Source organism: Lichenostomus cassidix, chromosome Z (assembly GCF_008360975.1).
Source record: "Lichenostomus cassidix isolate B80296 chromosome Z, HeHo_3.0, whole genome shotgun sequence".
Classification (NCBI taxonomy): domain Eukaryota; kingdom Metazoa; phylum Chordata; class Aves; order Passeriformes; family Meliphagidae; genus Lichenostomus; species Lichenostomus cassidix.
This window is the reverse complement of record NC_139511.1, coordinates 52,578,715-52,603,155: the sequence shown is the minus strand read 5'-3', so window position 1 is coordinate 52,603,155 and position 24,441 is coordinate 52,578,715. Positions and strand designations below refer to the sequence as shown.

The 24,441-nt window shown below is 36.4% G+C and overlaps 1 protein-coding gene across 2 annotated transcripts in view; it reads left to right on the top strand.

Moving 5' to 3' along the window:
- Positions 1-24,441, top strand: part of HOMER1 (homer scaffold protein 1) — an 89,892-nt gene that overhangs the window by 26,661 nt on the left and 38,790 nt on the right. For both annotated transcript variants that reach the window (XM_085042297.1, XM_085042298.1), the window contains exons 3-5: positions 2,801-2,932; positions 7,398-7,490; positions 13,474-13,616. In XM_085042297.1, the coding sequence (XP_084898423.1) occupies positions 2,801-2,932; positions 7,398-7,490; positions 13,474-13,616 (368 nt within the window). The remainder of the gene's footprint in view (positions 1-2,800; positions 2,933-7,397; positions 7,491-13,473; positions 13,617-24,441) is intronic.

Sequence of the window (24,441 nt, the reverse complement as noted above, 5' to 3'; positions counted from 1 at the left end):
CTTGTTCATTTATGGAAACAACATTCTTAAAAGTTGATGAAATATTTGACACTTGTTATACTGATAACTCTGCAGTGAAATCTGGATTAGAGGAGAGCAGTTAAAGCAGTACCTGTTTGAATGGACAAGACAGGTTTAATTATAAATTTTGATTTTTAAAAAATACTTTTTGTTTAGAGATGAATATTCAAAGGATTGTTGTCTAATTCTATCCAGAGATAGCTGACACTTACTGTATTTGTAGGATGCTCTAGCATTACACTTTTAAAAGCATAATTTTGCATGTGAGTGATCTAGCATACCAAGGCTTTTAATACAGAGAAGATTGAAAGGCTTGATTTCCTTGTAAAATTGGTAAATTTAATGAAAGGGCTTTTTTTTTTTAATCACTGGGATCTGAATATAGTCTTCCCAGTCTTTGGACTAATGCTGACTACTGAAGTGAAGCCTCTTTATTTTTCTCTCCTGAAAAATAAAGGCAGGAATCACAGCTAACTCATTCTAAATGCAATTACTTTAAAAAAAGTTTTCTTCCTACCTTTCTCTCTTTCAAGAAAGCAATTTGACAGCCAATGTAACCCAGCCTTAATACAAACCAATATCAAAAAATGTATCCCATTCTGGCCCAGGCAGCTTGTTAAGGCTGTCCATTCTGCAGCCAGTCATTGGTCAGCAGAAATGTTTCTCCTAGTTTTTCACTGGGTTAAGTTGCAAGCAGCTATCCTGCTGTCATTACAGGAAATGGCAGCTGTGAAGGCTTTCAGCCTGCCTTTTTCTTGGAGGTCTTAGATCCCTGGCATGAGAATCTCTTCTGAACTGGGGAAATTACATCCATGATGTAATACTCACACTCAAATAGGTGATGCAAGTTCCAATTAATCAAGCAGTGGATGGGCATGGGCTTAAGAAGACTAGACAACGTAACTAAAGCTTGATTTGGGAGGAAGAATCTGTTCTACACAGTCCATGGAATATTTAATTTCATGTATATTACCATTGACAGCTTCCACAGAAAGTGAGATTGAACATTAAATGAATTTACACAGTTCTGTTCCAAGCTTCCAACTGGTTATTTTGAAACTGGGCTTCCAAGTGCTAATAGTGCAAAAGAAGACAAGAAGCATACAATTAAAAAAGAGCTTCAGAGCGCCTCCTTTCTGGGAAGTCCTGTCTCACATTACCTCTTCCGTCCTGTGTGGTATAGAGAGCTGTTTTCTATGTGGTCAGTGGAGGTGATAGTGCAAGTAGAAGTCTACTGGCTTTATTTGGGCTCTCAATCTTATGCCTAAAGAAAGGAGAGTAATGTTTCATTTACCAGTGACTTCACTGAGCAGCTTCTCCTAGATGAAAATATGAGGGATGCTTTTTTGACAATTAATGCTGGAGATGGTTCTCCATTCTCTGATCACACAGCAAATCCTGTCTTTGATCTGCTGAGGCTTGTTGGCACAAATGTAAAGCTTTTGGGCATTCCAGAATTTTCAAGGAGTTGTTCACAATGGTCGGCAAAACTTGCATGTAGAGGAAAAGATTATCAGAGAGAACTGGCTATGTACAGATTTGCACATCTTAATTAACGTGAATGCAGTGAAGCTGCCAAAGTCACTGAGAAAGAGCTTTGTTAAATTTGTCTGTTCTGCAGTATCTTTACCTGTCTTTTTACATGAAGAATACAATGTATTCTTCTGAACTTTCCTTCAATACTCCTCTCCCCTACTTCATCTGAGAATCACCATATGATAATGGGAGCTATTTGTGAGCTCAGCTGGCCTTTCAGCTCTAAATTTTTCAGGCTTACCCTGTAGAATTCATAGAAAATTTTAAGTTGGTTGTAGCTGTGCTCTAGTGGTACCCAAATCTCTCAACAAAAGCAAAGAGTGTTAAGTCCATAACTACTTAGTTAGTAGTTAACTAGTAGTTAACTACTCTAGTCCAGACTGACTTTGATTTCTAGAGGATCTTGATCTTAGGAGAGCAGCACTTGGTCTCTCTGATGTTAAAGGTTCTCATTCACCATCCTGACAAAATAATGTTACATTCTTCACCTCTGTACAGTTTGTGCTCCACATGTGTATACTTTAATGTGATGAAAATACTGTTGAAATCCACAGCAAAACTTCAGTTTCTTTTAGTAGAACCAGCATATCATCTGATAGTTGCATTTTTCATTTACATTATCGGAAGTTATATGCTGGAGGATGTTCTTTTTGCATCCTGTAGATGCAAGAACAAAAGCTACAGAAGAGAAATTGTAACAAGAGTAGCTCTACTTCTGTAGTTGGCGTATGACCCTGCCATTGTTAGCCTTGCTTGTATGTGAGTAAAGGAAAGAGAATCTTGTAGAACAGAAATGAAAAAAGAAAATGTGCTCCTTTGTTTTATTGAGCATTTTTCAGTGAGAATCTCATATATAACAGGGTTGGGGGGAAAGCAGCAGTGGAGCTGACAGCAACTTGAGAGGCATTGCCTTAGGGGACAAAGAAATACACATGTGAGACAAAAATGGCCTTTGATAGTCCATACATGTTGATACATTAAAGGACTTAAAGGACTGCTTGCAATTGCAAATTGATGCCTACTGCCTCCCCAGCTTTTCTTCCTTTTACAGAATGTATGCAAAAATATGCCTTTGCAATTTTAGCTGTGATGGAACTAGAAAACTGTTTCCTAGATCCCGGTGTGTATCTCATTCAATGTATGCAGATAATTGCCTACAATATTGCCATTTGCAATTACAAGTTGTCTTTAAAAAACAACCAAAACCACAAAACCCATTTTTTACAATTATTACCTTTTTCAGGCAATAATAAACAGCACCATCACCCCCAACATGACATTTACTAAAACATCCCAGAAGTTTGGCCAATGGGCAGACAGCAGGGCAAATACAGTCTATGGCTTGGGATTTTCATCTGAACATCACCTTTCAAAAGTAAGTATGAGCAGTGGCGACTACCCAGCTAGTGAAGCTACTTAAGTGCGTTTTATTCCTTTTCACTGTATGTTGACTCAGTACTCACTGCTGTTGTTATTTAAAATAATTAGGTGTGATATCGGCAATTTTTCTTTTAACTGATGGAGAAAAGGAGAGAGATTAAAGCCTATTACACCTAACGTTGTTAATGCTTTCAAATAATTGATTTGTTAGGTTTTTCTTTTTTAAAAATTGTTCTTCCATTACAATTTTTCATTATAGAATTCAAAGAAGTTCACAATATTGTGTTCCTTGTGTATTTAGATGTCGTAGAAAAAAACTGCAGGTAGTCTTCAGATGCATCTTTGTCTTTTAGGATACATTCACTTTCACTTTTCTACTATGTAGTACATCATATTACTGTTATTTCAAAATTTACAGCCTTCAAGTAAAGCCAGTGGGAAGTATATTCAGTGTAAAAGAAAAATACAATTTTTATTGGAATGCAAAAGTTGAAATGTTTGCTAAAGAAGTATGTGCCATAAATGAGTTTCTTTTCCAGTCTGCTTCTCCAGGAAGGAAATAGACCTCATTCCAAGGAAAGTGGCAATCTGTGTTTCTCAAACTGATGGCATAGCTCCTCTGAGCATCCTTTCTACATTACCTGTTGCTTTTGCTACTGCCCTGGTAGATGAGTCCAGGAATCTGTAGAAATGTGATTTTTCTTGAGATGAGGAATTTTAGTTCAGTTTAAGAACTTGTGTTTGTATATAGCTGCAAATTTTCATACTTGAAATAAAAATCTGCACACCCAAGTTCAATAAGAGCATGTCTAAGTAAGGAATAATGATGGCTAGGTATTTGAACGAAGAGTAATCACAGCAGCCCTTTTGAGAAGGCACTTGTCACTATCCAAGGATAAACACACCTTGCCAGAAAACCATTAAAATGAGACCCAGTACATCTACTTTATATGGGCAAGTGTCAGACTTGTAATATTTCTTTCTTTTGTAATCAGTTGGTTTTCCTTTCCACAAAGCAACTGAATTATGAATTCTGAATGATTCTAGAATTGCATGTGTGTTTGTGCACCTATCATTGCTTCAGTGAACTTGGAAACCTCATCAGTTAAATTGGTGTGTATGTCCTAGAGGCATTTGCTTACCAGTAACTCTTCTTAATGTTTCAATGGCTTTAGTACAAATGCTAATCTAGTTGACTTCTCTCATAGACTAACTTGTTTTTCTCAGTCACAGATGCTTCTTTGAAGGCAAAGCATCTTGCTGTTGTCATGCACACTGTGTTTGCCTGACTTTAAACACTAGATTAGCCTTACAACTTAAAAAATGTTGGTTTTTTTTTTTTAATCTGCTCTGTCCTCAACTCTTCTCTTACTCTCCCTGTGTGGTACTTGTCACCTTCTTAATTACAATTCTTTCAATCCCATTCTTTTCAATGCCCTCAAGCAGATATCTGGGACTTTGAAACATGTCATTGACATAAAGCTCTATATTGCTGTTGAAAAATTAATTTGAAAAGTTACAGTAGACATTTTTTCTTAAGTTTTTTTTGTTTTGTTTGGTTTTTTTTTTGCTGACCACTTACTCAGATTGCTGTTTCATGGAGAATAAGCAAATTTATTAAGAAAAATATGAAATCACAGACCTTTTCTGAATCTATGGTGAATCTATGGGACCTTTTCAGCAAACTGTTCCTGTTGTATTATATCTTAATTATTATACTGTTATATCTTAATTATTGTACTGTTACTCACATGAGTCACAATTGCTGACTGTTGCTACTAAAATTCCTAAAGACAAAATTTTCTGTGTTATTTTAAAATTGATAAACATATTGATGGGGGGAGAAAACCCTTTCTTTAGATGAAAAGCTCTTCAGCCACTGGAGCTAGTAGATATGTTTGGTTTGGAATCAGAAGAGCTGAATTATATCTGCCCTGTAGCTTTAGAGAAATCATGTCTGTATTCTCCTTCTTGTTCTGTCTCTCCTTCAGATTACTAACTCTGTGCACTGGCATCATAGCCAGGTTTACCAGAGCCCTCTGATACAGCTAGCACTTCAGGATTTTAAGTGTTTTAAATTCCAGGGAGCAAAAGACAGCCTGCAACCACAAAACAAAAAAAAAAAAAAGCAAATTGGTCTAGTCAGTGACTGATTTCCACAGTTTAATGATGCAAATAATCAGAGCAGATAAAGTAAACAGTTTATTCTCAGATCACTGTCTTCTTATAGTACATGTTTGACTTTTAAGCTATTTGATTTTTGTCCACGTGCCCTTGTCCTTCTGAACTAATTGCTAGGGTAGAGTGCAACAATGGCAACCCGTTTTCTGTACAATTATTGTGACTAAGAGTTAGTGGAGTGAGATTATCTGATAGAAAAGTAATGGCACTCAACTTCACACACAAACAGTATAGAGGAAAATTAATTAAACATTTATTTCTCTTCACTAGGCCTTTTGTCAATGTGTTAGACCACAAATTCACCTCAAGACTGCTCCATCAGATGTCAGTGGTACTTGTGTTGGATAACATTCACAGGACCAGGATTTGTTAGCAGCGTCCCTCTTGCTGCTGCAGTAGGAGAAACAGAATGTCCCCTGACTTTCAGGAAAAACTGAGACTACTTTCTCATTCAGGATATGTCTATGCTTTTGATAGTATCCTGATGTAGGAGAAGAAATACTCCTTTCAGTTTGCTGTCTGTCTTACCCTTTTGAATTAGTTGACCTGATTTACTCTATCAAACTTAAAGAGTATGCTAAATGGAAAGTGCCACCATGGATACTGGCAGCAGCCTTATGTAGTCTCCATGCACTGTTTTTCCTCTTCTCCTTAAAAATTTGGTCTTTCAAAGAACTTATCATTTCTTACCATGGGACCTAATTTTTTATTCAGGAATTTTATCAAGAGATAGCTATTAACAATTGCCTGACCATCTCAAGGAATTCTAGAAAATTTAAGAAAATTTTCACTAAACTGGCCCTGTTGGCTCTTCATTAAAATGCTGTCTATTGACTTATTATATATTTTTTAACAGCTTCTATGGCTGTGATACAGAAGATAATATTTACTGTCTTTGTCTTCAGCCATTTATTCTAAACCTCAGCACTATACTTGCCACGTAACAATCCTCTGGTCTTAAAGCTGTTTAAATAATAGGTCACTCACCAGATTTTGAGGTTTAGGCACAAATCTTAAAAAAGTATCATCTAGTTCTGGTGATCTGTTGCCAATTTCATCATCTGCTCTGAGATGTTTTTTGATGCTGGATTAAACTTTCAGGAAAAATAAGCTTTCAAATAATGGGACAAATGAAATACAGCATACAAGTGAAGAGAAATTACATTTTCCCAAATAGTAGTAGCCTACCAGGAGAAGGTTTAAAGACTGTAAGGTTTTTTAGGTCTTGTGTAGTATGTGAAATTCTGATTGAAAATAATTGGTGAAGTTGTGCCACACAAAAGGTAGACTTTGTTCCTTCTAAACACGTTGAGTGCAAAACAATTTCTTCTTATGCTGCTGCCAAAGAGATTTAGAAGCTGCCGGAGAAGCTTCCAATATTTTTGCAGAATCATTTCACTTTTCAGCTGATCATAATAAGATAATGTTCTGTATAAAAACAGTAGGACACAAAAACAAATGTGCGGATACTCTAGCAATTAGTGTAGTGTAAAGATGAGATCTGTGAAGCCAATTTTTTTTGTAGCCAGACAAACCAGGCCCAGTTCTTAATAAACTGATTTAATCTCTGAAGTTTAAGAGTGCATATATTTCTAAATTGGGGCTTTAGCTATTTTCTGGAAGATAGAAATAGCATGGAAATGTAGCATAAAGTCTCATATGGCAGTTCCATGTGCAATTTCTTGATTTAGTGTTCAGTAGATGCAGTTCCAGTTCTATGAATTTGTCCTTTACCTTGACTGATGTCAATGAATGTTCTAGAGATGAACACAGTGTTTCCACTGTTGCTTTTCTAATTAGCTATTGAAATTATAAATGCAGTTAAAATTTGGGAAGGAATCAGTATTGTTTCAGCCACGAAAGAATAAAGTACATTGAAAGCCCTCCGGGCTCATGGTGACCGCATTGGGCTTCAGGATCAGATTTTTTGTTGTCTGAGGAGGGTAAAACCTGAATTTGAAAGCAGCTGTGCCAGGCAGTTTATCCCTACTATTAGCCATCTCTGAGCTGAGTTTTTCAAAACTACTAGCAACAGATCATGCTTCATTGCATTGTCATTTTCCTGACATATAAAGAGTGTACATTATGCCTGAAAGGTATGTCACTGTGTAACTCATTTAAATGAGTATCTAATAAGGAGAAAAAATTTTAAAAATTACTGACAGAATTTGACTTTGTGAAATGCAAAGTACAGCATTCAGTTCTGCATGTAATGTATTATTTCACGCCTACACTTTCTCTCTTTTCTTTTTGTTTTCTTTAAACATATGTACCTTCAGTTTGCTGAAAAATTTCAGGAATTCAAGGAAGCTGCGCGAATAGCAAAGGAAAAATCCCATGAAAAGATGGAGCTAACAAGTACACCCTCTCAAGTGAGTCTTATTGCCTGATTCAAACATCATACTTCGTATCTGTGCTACTTATTGTATTGTTTCTTACATACAGATGTATTAAAAATTAACAGAGTATTTCTCAGTTACTGTGAATCCTCTCATCAGGCAGCAAGAACTGTCAAGAGGCCTTAAAAATACATTTAATATACTGCAAAAGAGTAAAAGGGACTCAATTTAAAATAAATCGGGCTTTTTTTAATTCACTTTTCTTTATTGCAGCTTTCCCAATAAAAGGGGTAAAAATGGTTGTGTAAGTGAATCTTTACTAAACACTTTCTGTACTTTTCCTGTTGTATCCATGAAACTTCTGGTGGTGCACTGTAAATAAGTTTTATAGAACAATTATTGCACCAAAATATAAAGGTTGATACAGCAAAGTACTTTTGCCTATTTCCTAATGTGTAGTTTTCTCTTGTGAAATGTGTTGAAGGAAGGTGACAGATTCACAGGCTGGTTCTGGAGTTTTATTACTTCTAGCCATGATGTACAGGAAGAGTTTATAAAAGGTGTCTCAAAATATGAACTGGGTTAATCTAGCCCTAATAAGAGAATAAGTTACTTTATTCACGTTTACATAAGCCATGGCTAACTCTAATTATGAATACTTTGAATTTGCTTTGAAGAAAGAAGTTCCATGAGGCTTTTACACCCCATCTCTCCTGTGCTCCCCCTGCCCAGTGTGTTTGACTCATAGTAAGCTATTTGTTTTATTTTAAGCAATAGTGAAGACAAAGCAATTCCTTCTCTTGGAGAATGCAGCAGCTTTAAAATTACAGCCGGGATTCCTGAGTTGAGTAGATTTAATGTGGCTGAATCTTTTTTCTGGAGAGTCTTTTTTGATTGTGTTGGTGTATCTCTTTGGTGCTTTTGGCACTTTGCACTGCTCTTTGATAGAATAAGGATGGCAGGAAGTTGGCAACATGCTGTACAAATAGTTTTATTGCCACTAGAAAGCTACATCTGGTGTCCTACCAAGAGAAGTCAGTGGAAACCAGAACATTCACAATGAACCAATCTCATGTTGTTTTCCTGGCAGGCATTTTGCCCAAATGCTAGGCTGTTAATGGGAAACTGCTTTCTCCACTGAAATGGAAAAATATAAGGCAGGGGGTTTTATTAGTTTATTTGACTGTTTCTAAATTTCTGATAAATTCCACAGAGACAATGGAAGTATGTATTTCAATATTATGCACTTGTCAATATTATACACTTGACTTTAGAAATAGTGAAGTGATTCACCCAGGCTTCTAGTTACTTGAAGTTACAGGCAAAAAAATTACTATGCTTCTCTTTTGACATGTTAATTAATAATTTTGGACCCAGAAATTAAATATGACACTGTCAAATGGAGTCACTTATTATCTGGTTTGGACATAAATTTGGGCTATTCTCTCAGAGACAAGATGCTTTTGTCTAGTAGCTCTAGGGTTAAAGCTTTCTCTTAAATGCTATGAGCTATTAATATTGTTCATTTTCCTGTAGAGAGTTCTTTTTACATTTGAAACCTAAAATTTTATACTGTAGGCATTTACAGAAACGTTAGTCTTAGTGATTCTACAATGCCTGTTGAGGGCTGAAATTTCATTATGGCACATTTAGGAATAATTTCCTATTCAGGCCTTACCTTTCTTCTCTTGGCTTTTTGTTGTGTTGATAAGCTGGTGTATTATTCTGAGTAATACAGTTAGTGCAAGTGCTGACACATGGGCATACAGTTCCCTAGACAGAAGGGAATCAAATAAAGAACTTCAGAGTTTGGAACAGATAAGAAGTCACGGCGCCATGGCAAACTCCAGCACTTCTGTGGCATTGGGCTCATTCAAACAGATTTATGGCTGGGAGGAGGATGGGTGCTTGGTACTAGGGAAGGAAGGTGGGACTCTAGAGATATTTGAAAGAGCACCTGCTCTCATGTTCATCATCTGCCAAAAAGTGGCTGCAATGCAAATAATTCAATTGTCTTTCTCAATCATTTTATAGCTCTTCTTTCTCTTTTGCATAGTGATCCATTGCAGAGGAGGAGAGTAAAAGAGGAAAGAGATATTTTTGCTGGTCAGTCAACACTTTGCAGGAACCTGGCTTTTTAAATGAAACTGTGACAGTATTGACAGGGAGGACATTGGGATGTATATGAAGTCTGTAATAGTAAATCAGTTATCTGAAAGGATTAGCCCCTCTGCTGTCTTGGACTTGCAGATGTCTTTCTGCATTACATTAATAATAGGTAGAAAAATACTGCATATCAAAACTGGAAAACATACACATCAAACTTAAATATAAAGTTTTATGTCTCTTGGTACAGCTTTAAAAAATGTCCTTTTAATTTACCAGTTAATTCAAGTACTGGATATGGTGTATTTCCCACTGTCTCTATTACACAATTCTAAAAGAGTAAAAGTACATTTTTCTGCCTTAGTATGGCTTTGCAGATTGAATCTAAATGAAATATCTCTACAACTAATGTAACAAAACACTGCACAAGATATATGCTGTTCAATATTGATTGATCCAAGCCTGCAAATACTACTGGTACAGGTGAGTTTCAATTCTGAATGCCCTGCAAAAACACGAGGAACAGCGGAGAAATAGAAAGTAATAGAAAGCAGCAAAAATATCTCAGAAATTGGATATGTGTTTGTAGTTCAAATATTTAGGTGACCCAAGCCATGTTAAAACTTCAGAACAATCTTGCCTAAAGTCCACTGAAGTTAGGCTGCTTCTCTCATATGTTATGTCTTTTAGCAAAGTGTTGTTCCTATAAAGTGCCTCAATGGCCAGAAAGTAGAAGTTGCATGGGTTTTATGGATATTTTGTTTCATCTGATAGAACATGTCTTCGGATATTTTTCTGTGTGTGTAAAACACATTGTAGAAATAAAACCATACATAGCCTAATTTACAATAACTTAATAGCAGGAGTCCCTTTTCCCCTAAGTAATGCTGCTGCTAATTTTAAACTCTGCATTCTCCCTCTTTCTTTAATACTGCCCATTCCCTGCCTGTCTACCAGCAGGCTTTGCTCTAATTTTCTAGAATATCAGATAATAGATAAAATCACCATTTACCATGACCATAAAGAGAACTCAACTTGTCTAGAGAAAGGCAGTGGCCTGGACCAACAAATTAGAAGAGAGATGCTGCTTTGTTATCTGTAAGTCCCACTGAGTGCACTGTGCTTTCTTGAGATGAAGAGTAAAGCACTGTTTCCATGTCAAAGAACATGTACTTTAAACCAACCTGCATTAAGATAGATTCACATAATAGTACAGTTTATCTATATCTGGTGTGTCTGGAGGCTTTGGTCTAGAAAGAAGTTGTCTATTTTGGGACTTCTAAGACCACCTATGCACAGAGATACACCATCTGGTGTCCATTTAACTCAGCCTTAGGTAATAAAAACTTGCAATCCGCTTACCATGTTTATACAAAACTAAAATACTGGCTCCCCTGCTCTGCCATTTCCTATTTCCCAGATCCATCTTGTAATATAGAGAATTATTTTGCTCTTTCATGAACTCATGGATCTTGCAGTGGCAAACCAGCCATGGTCTATTCTCAGTTACAAGCTTGCCTATGCACTTACACTTGGATTTGGAGTTCACTGAGCTACATGAAGCAATAGCCTGAAAAGTGTGTCCACCTACCCCAACCCCACTTTGTTAAAAAAAGTAATTAGGTTTAAGAACAGAACCAAATAGAGCAGTTTGTACAGTCTGCAGGTGCACCCCATCAGTCTCGAGAGGTTTCACCTCAATCAGCTGGCACCTGAACCTCAGTTCAGACTTGTCTGTGATTCTGAGCCCCTCCTGTGCAAAAAATTAGGAATAGCTATTGCCTGAAAGGTTTTACAATCATATCATTTTTAGTGAAAGGAATGGGCTGGTTTTGGAAAAATGACCCTGGTTTATCATTTGCTGTCTTTTTCTCTGTAGAAGTAAAAAATTCACCTAAAACCTGTGAAAAGGGTCACTTTTATTGATGTTATGTGAATTTCTATGCTGGAACAAATGTTTCATATGTGTTAGGGCTTATGGCAGACTTATGCCATTGCCAGCCAGTAAAGAGAAGCACTATGAAGAACAGCTATGCTGGGTAAACGTATGGTATCCTTACTGAGAAGATATTATAATATTCAATAACTAAACATGCTGGACTTGCTTTTGTTTGTTCATTATTTTAGAACCACCGACTCCTCCCTTTTTTTCTGTTCCTTATTTACTTACCATTAAAAGGTGGTTTGATCTGTGTTGCAATGGTTACTTGTTTTACTTTAAGGACTCTTGTGTAAGTGCACATGGGGTTTTTTTAAGACATTGAAATTTACGACATCTTTTGAATACCCCTCTATTACATTTCGTTTAGATACTAAATACCACAGTATCTTCCCCAAGTTTGTAAAATCTGGAATGGATATGTGAAGTTATAATGGTGTGGAATAAAAACTTTATTACAGATGCACATTTCACCAAATGTTTCTAAAATACTTTTACTCCTCTAATTAATATAAAATTGGAACATATTGTTTGTAAACATTTGTGAAAATTTTTTCAGAGTAAGTGGCTTTTCTATTATATTTGGTGCTTTGTTCATAGTTGGCTCTGTTACAGTGCTCTGATATAAATTACTTATCAGGCAGGGGTAGTTGTGAATGTGTGAAAGCACTGATTAACCTGTACTTTTTGTGGAAGAGAGATACACTAGAAACTGGTATTTCTTTTGTTCATGAATTTGCAGGCCATGATCCTTTAGCTATTACATAGGCTGGGATGTTTGTCTGCCTTAATTTTTGTTACTTGAGTTGCATTCATATTAGAAGTCTATGCAAGTACTTTACTGAAAAATAAGCCTAGATGGAACTTGCACATCTTTTTCTTTTTATTGAAATAATTCTTGTGCATTCACACTTAAAACATTTTAATAAGTAGGCTCTGATTTTTTATATCTAGTAATAGTGTTGCAGGAATTTTGTCTTAAAGATACAAGCCATCCAGACTTTTTCGTGTGGCATGTAATTTTTTAGAATATCTAGTGTCGTTTGAGAAAAAGAGAAAATAAAAGAAAAACCTTCAGATCAAGGAGGTCTTTCATCTATTGTCAATGGAAACAGTCTATCCTCTTGGAGGAAAATGAAACTAATAATAATAGTAATAATAATAATAACAATAATAGCCAAAACCATGCAATTTGTATAGAATATTTTATTTGCCTCTGTATTTTGTCAACTCTGTTCTCTTTCACACTTCAATGTATGCACTAACATACATGCTGTTGTGATAAGGGGTTATGAGAACCACACCAGTGCCTTCTGCTGGGAGGCAATACTTAAGTTCTTCAGGTATCCAATTTCATAGCCACAGCTATGTGTACACGTGGGTGTAGCTGGAGTACTGTCCTTACCAGATAATACCATGGCCCGCAAGAGCTAGGCCAGGCTAGCATGCCCATGAAAATTTTTGCCTGTACTTTGCTGAACAAGTGTTCTTTACAGATGGCTCATACGTGGAACACATCACAGGTGGCCCTCCCACTGTTCAGTTTGGTTAATAAAGAGTAAAAGAGCTAGATTTTTAAAGAAATTTCAGGATTGGTTGTTTCACTGCATTAGAATGTAAAGCGTGAGGCAAGAATTCTGAGTGTCAATAGTCATCCACCATGTATAAGAATGAGGGCAGAATGTAATTCCAGGTAAGAGAGTGATCTGTAATAAATGGAAGGTTGGATCTTGCAAAGAATTCATAGGCCAATACTGTTTTGTACAAGATAGTGTGAATCTCTTGGTAATATACTTCTATATTAAGTACACATGATGACATGTGACCATGAGGGATGCTGGAGATCTTTATATCATATTAAGACTACCTAAAATGTATGTTTGTTTAAGAATGAATGTTAGTGCTTTTATGGACATAGCCTTTCTGAGCAGGTCAGTTTGTAATTTTAATGTGTTGTTTGTTTCACTTAAGGAGTCAGCTGGAGGGGATATTCAGTCTCCTTTAACTCCGGAAAGTATTAACGGGACAGACGACGAGCGAGCAATGCCAGAAGTGACGCAGAACTCAGAACCAAGGGCTGAACCAACCCAGAACGCATTGCCATTTACCCATAGGTACAGATTCCATTCCCACATCCTGATTAAGTGATACCTATCGCCTTCCTTGTTAAAGGGACCTTCTCCCATGTTCTGAGGGGAAACAAAGCAGACCCTACCCCCCCCTCCCAAAATGGACTGACTTTTGGATTTGTAATATAATCTTTGCTTTAATTTAAAAACAAAGGATGAGAAAATCTCTTGGAATAACATTTGGGGATAACATTATCGTTTAATCAGTACTTGGGCACTGGTTAGTGTAGGTGTCCCTTTAACAGGAATCATTATTTCAGTGTCTGAGATCTTAGCAAAATTACCTGCCTTATGGAATATTCCAATCAAATGATTTTTGTACACATTCTTTAAATGGCTGATAGGACTGGATGTCAACCTTTCATTGAAAAATTCTTGGAAGAAAAGGCACTCTTACAGCACTTTTGGATTATGAAGTTTAAAGCAGGCTTTAACCAAACAGCTCTCTGACACTTGTAAAATTTTTCAACTTTTTTCAAAATACAAGAGAAGCATAGTTCTGCTTTAAACTGAATTCTACTTTGTTGCATTAGGAATGCTGCGCTCTGTTCTTTAAGAAAGGTAGGAGTTTTTGTTTAATTATACAAGTAATGAGTTACAATGGATATAACTTGCCTTTTAGAAGTGATTGTAAAGGAGTCACTCTCAATAAAACACGTAATTTATTGGGACCATGGAGAGTAAGTGAACATGTAATAAAGTTAGAAAACAGCTAGAAATACTAGATTTATTTTTTTTAAGCATTGTGTAATTCAGCCTAAGTAGAGTTTAAGAGCTCTTGATCAACATTTGGGGAATATTAACACTTTAGATATGTAATGCAATTCAGAGTGAGCACAAGTGAAACTAAAATTGTGCATCTCAGTTTTTGTAAGGGAATAATACTGTTAAGCATCTGGAAAAAAATAGTATGCATTTTTCATATGAAGAAAACCCTCTTACACTATTTTTTTTTAACAGAGTGATTCTGTTTATTTTTATACTGTCACCAGTGCATATATTATATGTTTTAGAAGAAATGATGCATTGTGAGAATGCTATGAGCATGTTGAAGGAGTTTTACAAATGTTGCAGATATATCTGTGCTCTGTAATAAGTTCATTTAAACTGTTTAAGTGTGGACATTTTCTATCAATATTTTTGTGAAATGGAGTTGTGATAAAGTCCACACATGAATAGTGTGGTTTGTTCTTACCAGAAAATGATAGTTTGAACATCTCCCCTTTGGTTCTGCATATGTAAATGTATTTCTGATATGTTGATGTAGTGACTAAGTTTGCTCTCCATTGAGCATGACTGAAGATGTTTCTGAAACTACCCCTTGTAGAATGATGTAGAATAGAGTTTACAAAACTTTTACTTGCATTGCAATTTTTATCTACTTAATGTATGCAGTGTGAATGCCTAGTTTTAGGTTTTTGTCCTGTTAGATATCACTAGCTAGAATTAATTTTCCAACAATAACTCTGCATTTTGAGGTTTACTTCTTGCTCTAGAGTATTAACTTCTCAAAATTTAGTCTTCACAAAAGACCAGTGTTTTGTCTTGCTAATGGTAGCTTCAAGTTTGTTAGTGACCTATCACTGAAGAAAACCCAAGATTTTGAAATAAAGACCAATGTCTTTGAAATAAAGTAATTTTTGGAATAGGTAGGATATTATTATAAATAAATAGGTATTATTTATTTATTATTAATAAATAAAGATGTATGAAACACATGCACAAAGGAAGCCTCCAGGACTGTGTTAATCCTGGTTAAATAGACATGTTTATGTAGAGGCTTTTCATAATAATAAATTGATAACTAGGTAGACACACCTAGCTGCTTGTGCTGTCTGAAAGGGCGCTCTCTGCAGGTAGTCTGCTTGCCCTGACTTTAAAGGAAAAAAAATTAAAACTTTATACCCCAGTCATTGGAGACTCCCTGTGTCAGGAGTACAGAAAAGTATTGTGCTTCCCCTTGTTCCCTGCCTTTCTGATGATGTGGTGTGTATGTGACACTCCGTGTGTGATGGAGAAGAGTTACTGAACTGAGACCTTTCCTTGTGCATCCTGGTAACTTCTGCTGATCCTGAGCCTTTTCCTCCTGCATCCTGTGTTTCAACAAAGATAATGTTTAGTCAGCGCATCGGGGTGAGGATGGAAATGCTGCAAAGGCATTTGAGCGCTGTTCGTGGCATTTCTTTTCACTTATTTGCCTTTAGTCCAGAAGCTGCTGATCAATCTCTAGGTGCTTTTCAGAAGAAAAGGCATTGTGGATTTCCCTGCAGTGAGTTCAGCTGTAGGGCACGTGAGACTCACCCAGGCTGGTTTATACTGCACTGAAATAACACTACCATAGAAAGTTCATTTATTCAATAAATGGGAAAGCTCTATTCTGTTCCAGCATATACACTAGATACTTACTGTGTGAAGAATGAAAAGGCATGGTCCTCAGTGTGGGTGGGAGTACATGGAAAGCAAATGTGAGGCGGCACAGAAGGAGCCCCCACAGTCATGGGGCAAGGGTTGTAGCTTCGTGAGGATGAGGGGAGCAGCAGTGTGTGGCAGGGGTGGCTGGTGAGGTGAGAGCTGTTGCTGCCAAGAGGGTCTTCAAGCACAGCAGAGACAGGTGACTCTGTGGCACAGGAGAGGGAGAGGTAAAAGCTTAAAGGGGGCTACTGTCAAAACAGCGATTTAGGTAAGGGGTTTCATGGCCTTGTATGAACTGGGAGAGTCTGACAGGAGTGGAAAAGGTCAGAAACCACAGATGTGAAGGTCATGCTTTAGTTTATAGTCTACTGGCTGTCATTTTTAATCTGCATGCCTGAAAAATACTCAGTTGGATTTTGTTATGTCTTCACTGGCCAGACATGTTATCTTCTTCCCTTTATGTCTTAGTGCAAGTAGGTGAGGCCTGTTATTTCAGCAGCAAGTGTAGACTACCTTTGTATTTATAGTTATTTTCTGGCCCCAAAAATCAACATTACTTGAGTCACCAGAGTTTTACTAGAACTCAAATTTTGTATTATTTCAGTAAATAGTTGTAAGAAATGAAGTTAGCATTCTCCAGAATATGTCTAAAATTCCATTAATATCCCTTGAGTGTAATAGTACTGATATCTAGCTGCTTCAATTTATTCTCATCTGGAAAGTCCTAATGCTCTTTACAAGCAGTGTAATTCAGATCAACTGCTTGAGAGTGTAGTACACAGTCATGAGTCTTGCCCTGAAGAGAAACTCTTGTAATTACATATCCTGATTTTTTAAAAATTATGTATGATGGCCAAGGTTGAACAATGAAGTAATATTATTGTGAACTCCTATGTCCTATAATATAATACGGCCTGGGCACTGCTGTCACGGGTAAACATTGCCAGAATAAATGGAAGTAACATGTAGCCTAAGCATGGCATTAGAATTTTTAAAAGTCTTGTCTGAGACACTGATCAGTCATTTTCTGAACAATAGCTAGTCCAGGAAGTAATTTTTCTAGCAGAATCTAGGTAATCAAAGTTAATATTTAAAATAATTTATACTAAAATATATATTTTTTTGTTCTAAGTTCATATTTCTGTTGTTAAGTAAAATTTCATTTCCTCAGATATAATTTTTGTTTAAAAAATATTTTCCACATTCTTAAAGTTGTGATTCTTTTTTTTGTGTTTTTCTCCAACTGAAAATTCTTGATCATAAAGTGGGGTTTGGCGAGAAAAGTCATGTGACTTTTAATCTTGAAAAGTCATGTGACTTTTAAAGATTTCACATGACCAAGAATTGTCTGCTATGCACCACAAAGATTAAAACTTCTATTAAAACTATTCAGTTTTAATATTTGAATTCTATTCTAAGGCTGAATAGTGTATCTGGTGAACTTTGCAAGTGCTGCTTTTTGATAACTGTTCAACTTGCTCTTTCATTGTTGGAAGAGAATACATTTGCTTATAACAAACTTCATTCCATTTTTGGCACCTTAAGAAGCTGATAAAACACATTTTCAGAAAGAAAGTATAGGAGGATTCTTCTGGGACAAACTTTGAAATTCTTCAGTTTTTTCTCAACCAAGACTTGTACCTGTTACCTCATTTTCCCTTGTAATACATAAACTTGGAATTTCTATTGCATTATGTTTTAATCAGACATTATATATGTTTTTGTTGCTTGTTAGTCAAAACTCCTGGTTTTGTATTCAAGCAAGTTTTTAATAGGGAATTTTGACTCATTGCCTTAGTGAAAATGGACTTTATTCAAATGATGCTTATATCTTAGATATGTTATTGTCTAGATAGGTTACTATTTAATAATGCTGCATGTAAATCCAATGCTGTACAACAAAGAAAAACCAAAAATCTTGCTGCTAGGTCATGCTCTTTCTCTGAGTTTTCATTAAAATTTATATATAGAAATCTCTCCAGTAGATTTTTTCACTGTCTGTATTAAAACTACTCACTTCTACAACCTTAAATACTGTAGTTGTGTTATAGTAGAGGTACTTTGTAAATCAGACAGAACTCTTAACTTGGCTTTAAGGAAAAATTTTGAGTTTATAATTATTGGGGTGGTTTGTAATTTGAATTTATACTCAAATCCTAGCATTTGGATGTGTATTATAGAGTTATGCATAGCTTCCTTATCAAGTCGTTCTGGGATGTGAATTGCCTTTAAAAAAATTCTTGAGTTTGAATATTACTTAACCTGATTAGAGGATAATTTGTTGTTGTGAGGAAGCTCACAGGCTCTCTAGTCCAAGCTCCTGCTCAAAGAACAGCTGTGAGATGAGATCAAGCTGCTCTTAACTTTATCCACTTGGGTTTTGAAAGCTTTCTGGAATGGCAACTGATAAAGTCAGGCATTTTGGAAAGGTTTCTATATAAGATAAAAGGCAGTAACTTCTTCACATTTTGCAGTACTATAGTGAACTGTGACATTTTGGGGCACACTAGAGGAATTCTGATAAATTCAATTGCTCTGTTGAACAAGATTATTATTTCTTGTGTCACATTCAGAGAAGAAACTTAGAGGTGATATGTTCCTGCTATCCGTGTAAGCAAAGAACTGGTTAATACAGAAACTTAGACCTAGATCTGACTTGCCCCCAGCCAACAGTTTTTGATGTTGTGAAGGCCAGCTGTACTATTCTTCTGGCCTCTTGTGGTCCACTGGCATGAGCTTGGTGCTCTCTCCTCCTTCCCTCACCCAATTCCTGTTTCTTCCCAAACTCCTGCCCTTCTGCCTAAGCTGCTAGAATCTAGCTCAGGTAGGGTCTCCTTCAAAATAAAAGTTCCTGATAGGAGAGTATTAATTTGAAAGGAAAATCTTACATTGTGTTTGTGTAATTATTCTTTTTATATCTGACTTCCCTGATTTTGATGATTCTGATGATTCTTTAAGATATCTTTGGAATACACAGTAAACCATTTTCCTAAGATAGCTCTAGTAATGGAAGGAGAGGTGGAGAGGAAGAATGCCCATGTTGTATATGTTGCTTAGCTCTTCAAAATTAAGAAATGCTGGAACTAATAGAGATAATTTTAATGGCTGGGGAAATGGGTGAAAGCAAAAGACTAAAAATAATCTAACACTTAAGAGAGTAATTTCACCATCTCCCTTGTGCACTTAGGCAAGTTCTTATTTAGGGTATGTGAATTGCCTACTTCCTGAGGTTTATTTACTGAGAATTCCAAGGGAGTGATGTAAATTATGTGAGCTGGGTGTCTGAAATTAGATGATATAAATATCGTCCTCAGGGACAAGAAAGCATTCTTGAAACATACCTGTCAAGTACATTCATCCTCCTTAGAAGAGGAATATAATCCTTATGTACTTTATGTTAAAAAATCAAACCAACAAAACAAGCCAAAACCATACTACTTTTACTATGTAATTTTCTTCCCTTTTATCACATATGTAAGGGAAAAAAAGAGCCCAGTTAAAACCAAAAGAAAACAATTTTTCTTAAGGAATGGACTTCCATTTTTTGGAGTAAATCCATTGAGTTCAACCTCTTCAAATTATGGATGACATCAAAGATTGTTAATACCTCAGGAATGTAGACATTAGCTCTGTGAATTGGTATATGTGATACTTAAAACCAAATCTGATTATGTAGGGTGAGTGGTTCAGGTTGGATTTTTTTGTTGCACCCATTATTTCACAATCATTACTTTTGTAAATATTCTCAATAATACATTTTTTTAACTGCATTACTTCATTGTAGGAGTCTACTCTTAACATGAAGTCACCTGTTCTTGTCATTTTTAGGCAGTAGTGGAAGAACTACTCTCTTTATTCTAGATTTTTCCAAGTAATTTACTTGAATAACAAGCTTTTTCTATTTTGCATTTTTATACCAGTGTGAATACTTGTTTAAATTTCTAAATGGTGTCTATGAGTTTTGTATATGGCATGATTTGTACATCTATTATTTAAAATATGATGGGTTTTGAGTTGTAAGCTTAAACATACAATCATCTTTTCAAAAAGAATTATTAAAGCAATGGTTTTAGAAGATCTTATGTAGACAGTTGATACCTCTTCTTTGCTCCTGCTTCCATCAGTGTTTTTGATATTGTTCAGTGTCATTACAGGAAAACTTTCAACCAGTAAGTAGGGATCAGGTATAAGGATTAGGATTAAGGGGACTGGAGCACATTGTCTATGAAGATGGACTGAGAAAGTTGTGGCTTTGGAGCCTGGAGAAGACAAGGTTGGGGGGGGACCTTGAGCAACCTTCCAGTATCTGAAGGTGCCTGCAGGGAAGCCAGAGAGGGACAGTTCATCAGGAACTGCAGTGATAGGACAAGAAGTAATGGGTACAAATTGAAAGACAGGAAATTAAGCTAGATATTAGGAAAAAATTATTTCCTGTGAGGCTGGTGAGATACAGGAGCCCAGGTTAGCCAGGGAGGCTGTGGATGAGCCCTCAAAGTGTTCAAAGCCACAGACGAAAAAGCCTTGAACAATCTGGTCTAATGGGAGGTGACCCTGCCCATGGTACAGAGGGTTGGGACTAGATGATCTTAAAGGTTCCTTCCTTTCCTTTATCATTCTATGATTTTATGATTCTATAAACTTCAAACCGAACTTTTCTGAGGCAACATGAAGTAGTCCAAGGTCCTGTCCATACTATATCAGACATTTCTTTGGGACGTCTTGAAAATTTTTTTTTTCAAAACTGAAAAGTGTTGTTAATATCAAAGGGAAGAGACACACCTTCTTGTGCAGGTCTCAACACATTTTTTTCCAGAAAAAAAACCAAAAAAACTTTGAAATAGTCACTTTGTAGAATTGCTTTTCGTTTTAAAATCATCTGTGGAAAGACTTAGCACTTTGAAACTACAAAAGTCATGCTTTCTTTGTATTGGAAACCTCACTGCATTACTTATCATTTTTCAGTCTCCCATTAAAGAAACAAAACCAGAAAGCCAATAATACCTGAAGTTGCTGGGGGAGAAAAAGCCCAAAACAACCACATAGCTATTGATCTCCTGAGTTTCAATGGATCTTCTAACAGCCTTTACCCTTGAGAAGAGAAAGCCTTTTTCAGAAAGAGAGGGGATGTTTTGTAGGACAAACATATTTTTCACCAAGTCTGATCCCTCAAACATCACAGTCTCCTCCCCATTGGCCAGGAAAGCAGATACATGAAACTGTTTCCAGACCAAGGTAATGCAAACCATCCATGCCCATGCATTCACCCTAGGAATAATTCTTGATGAGAAAGCTGGGGGCTTTCTTCAGAGCCTGAAATCTGGACTATTTGTAATGACACTTTCTTATGGCAGTCTGTTCTGCAGGTAAGAGAATCACACAGTTTTCACTCATCTGCTCACACACATCCTTTGCCACACCAAAGAGACCTCTTCAGTACTGCTTCTTATGCCCCAACAGCCACCCAGAACTGTACGTTAGAAAATAAACACTCCTAGTACCTGGTGTGTAGCTGCTTTGTTTCAAGTGCAAGACTCAGTCTCCTTACCTTTGCCAACACAAAATATAATGCTTATGCAACTGTAAGCATTGTAGGGTAGGCAAGTACTAAAGAAACTTTTCCAGACCTATTCATTTACCATTTTCTGTCTCTAAACTGACTGTCATTGTGATGTGTTTCTGTGAAACGCAAAGATAGTCTGGTTTTGGGTTTTGGGGTACATACTTCCATCCACATAGATTTTATTGAAAAGGTCGTACAGTTTTCAAGTCTTTTTAATTTTTTTCTCTAAGATTTATGCAGAACAATGTCCATCACTATTGTATTTTAATTCTTGTGTATTTTACTCATCCCAAGGTTCACTTCACATTAACTTTGTTTTATTTAGCAAAATCAGATCAATTTTCACAACTTACAGTGAGTAGTCATGGAAGAATGCCTCTGTCAATGCCTTAATAAAGGAAATTCAAGTGTTGCTAAAGAGTTTTGTGTTCAAAGTCCACAAGCTAAAAACATCTTTTAAAAAGCTTCAGCAAGAGAAGTCTTGGCTTTTTGTAAGTTTTGTTGTATTTAAATATATTATAACTCATAGCAACAATATAGTCTCAAAATACAGCCTTACTCCTTTAAAGTCCACATAAACCTGCACCCCCCCCAAAACCATAGTTTCTTGAATATTTGTGAAGTGTATGTTTTTAGTGAAGAAATTTCTCGAGTTGTTCAGTTGCTCAAGTACTTGAATATTTTCACCTAGATGTTTTACAATGAGGATGGTGGGGCACTGGAGCAGGTTGCCCACAGAAGATGTGGATGTCACATCCCTGGCAGTGTTCAAGGCCAGGTTGGAAGGGTCTCTGAGCATCCTGGTCTAGCAGGAGGTGCCCCTGCCCATGGGAGACAGGTTGGAGCTGGGTGGTCTTTAAGGTCCCTTCCAACCCAAACCACTCTGTGATTCTATGATAAAACAAAACAAGCGTGAGTCTTTGAGTTAGTGGCTCTTGTCCAATGCAGGGTCTTTATATTTCCAAGTCAATTGGCCTCTCTACCCTGCACCAGGTATTGTGTCTGTTTCACCTTCTCCCATGTTCTCCTGAAACTTCTGTGTGTTGCTGTTTCTCACATGCCTTATTTATCCTAACAGAAAGAATGTGTGTTATATTTTTTAGTCAGTGGGGCCAAACCTAGTGGAATACTTTAAGAAAGTATTTTTTAAAAGAAGGAGGGGATAAGAAAAACGTTGGTAGCTGTGTAGATTTTAGCAAAAGTGAAGCTCCATTGGATGCATATGATTGATACCAGTTTAGATTTTTTTGACTGATATCAAGAAGTTACACTGCCTTCTTTGTTATTTGAGGTGTAGTGGTGGATCATGAGATACATGGACTTCCCATATGAAAGCTACACGTAGATAGATATCTGCTTCTGCAGTCTTATGAATACTGTGTGATTACAGTTTCACTGCCATCTGGTAGGCCTATTGATAAACAAACAACTGTAATGACAATGTTAAAGAAAGACTGATTAATTACTATTCTTGAAACAGTGTGGAACTCATTTTTCTCAAACTTCCAAGCAGAAAATAAATAAATGTAACTTCATCCTTTAACATCTTATGTTGAAGATGAAGTGACCAATTTAGTCTATGGATATTTATATTCCTTTTAGAATTTGCTGTATTACTCCCTTGCTATTTGCCCTCTCTCCTTGGAGACGAGATACACTCTGAAAGGGGATGGCTGGCACCATCTTCTGCATGTATTTAAGCTTAAGAGCCAGTTTTTTATTTCATTCCTCCAGTCATTTATGAAAATACTATTAGATATGTGATATATTACATCTGGCCTGAGTTAAAAGATGCCAAGCATCTTAAGTCATGAAGCATTTCCACTTTGACTCTTGGTGAAATGTTAACTGCAGATTCCCCTGAAACACACTACATATATTCTTTTATCCATGGGCTTTGCCTTTTTTAAAGTGCTTAGATGGTGTTCATGAAGCCCATATGGATTTCAAATTACCTAATTTCAGTCAATTAGATACCTTAATACTAGAGGATTAGCATGGAAAATTGAAAGCAGTGAAAGCTGGCAAGAGTTGCTTAAATTATGAATTCTTTCTTGTCAAAGATACAAGATAGAAGCGCTGCTATACCAAATTCTGCTTGGGTTAAAAGGAGGCAGAAATGGTGTGTGAGTTCAGGAAGCGGCTGCAGCTCCTGTTCCTTTGCCATCTTTGTAATTCCAGAGTAAAGCTGCTACAGGCTCCTCCAGCAGTTATGCAGAATGGAGGATTGGATAGAATTGCATGAACTCTTCCATCCCCTGGAATATTTCTCATTCACAGGCACATGTGGCTTAGGAGCTGACTTTGTTGTTCCCATTGACTTCACCAGTTCAGAGCCAACATACAGTTGTCTATGTGATGCAAAGAAATCATGTTGATGAAGCCACTTTTTGGTTTTAGGTATTTATTGATGGTATTCAGTCAAATGGATTACCTCTTTCCTCCTCTTGAAAGAAGGCATATCTAAAAGCTAAAGTTCAATAAAGCAGAGAAAAGCAGTTTAGAAAACTCTCTATATTAAAAGAGTTCTAACATGGTGTATTTTTTAAAGGACTATTTCATGTTTAAATGAATCACTTATAAAAAAATAACTTTCATCAAAGTTATTTTTTCAGGAATTTTTCTGGAATTCATAAAATGTTTATATATGTGTGTGTATGTGTGTATACATATATATGCATGCAGGTATATATATGTAAAATGTATATATTCTTAGAGGGATTATTTTGCATCCCTGCAAGACCAATGGACCAAGGGCCATGAGCTCTTAATATTCACATGAAATTAAAAGCTTAGTTTCAAGTCCAAGGCAAAAGATCAATTTACTTATATGATACT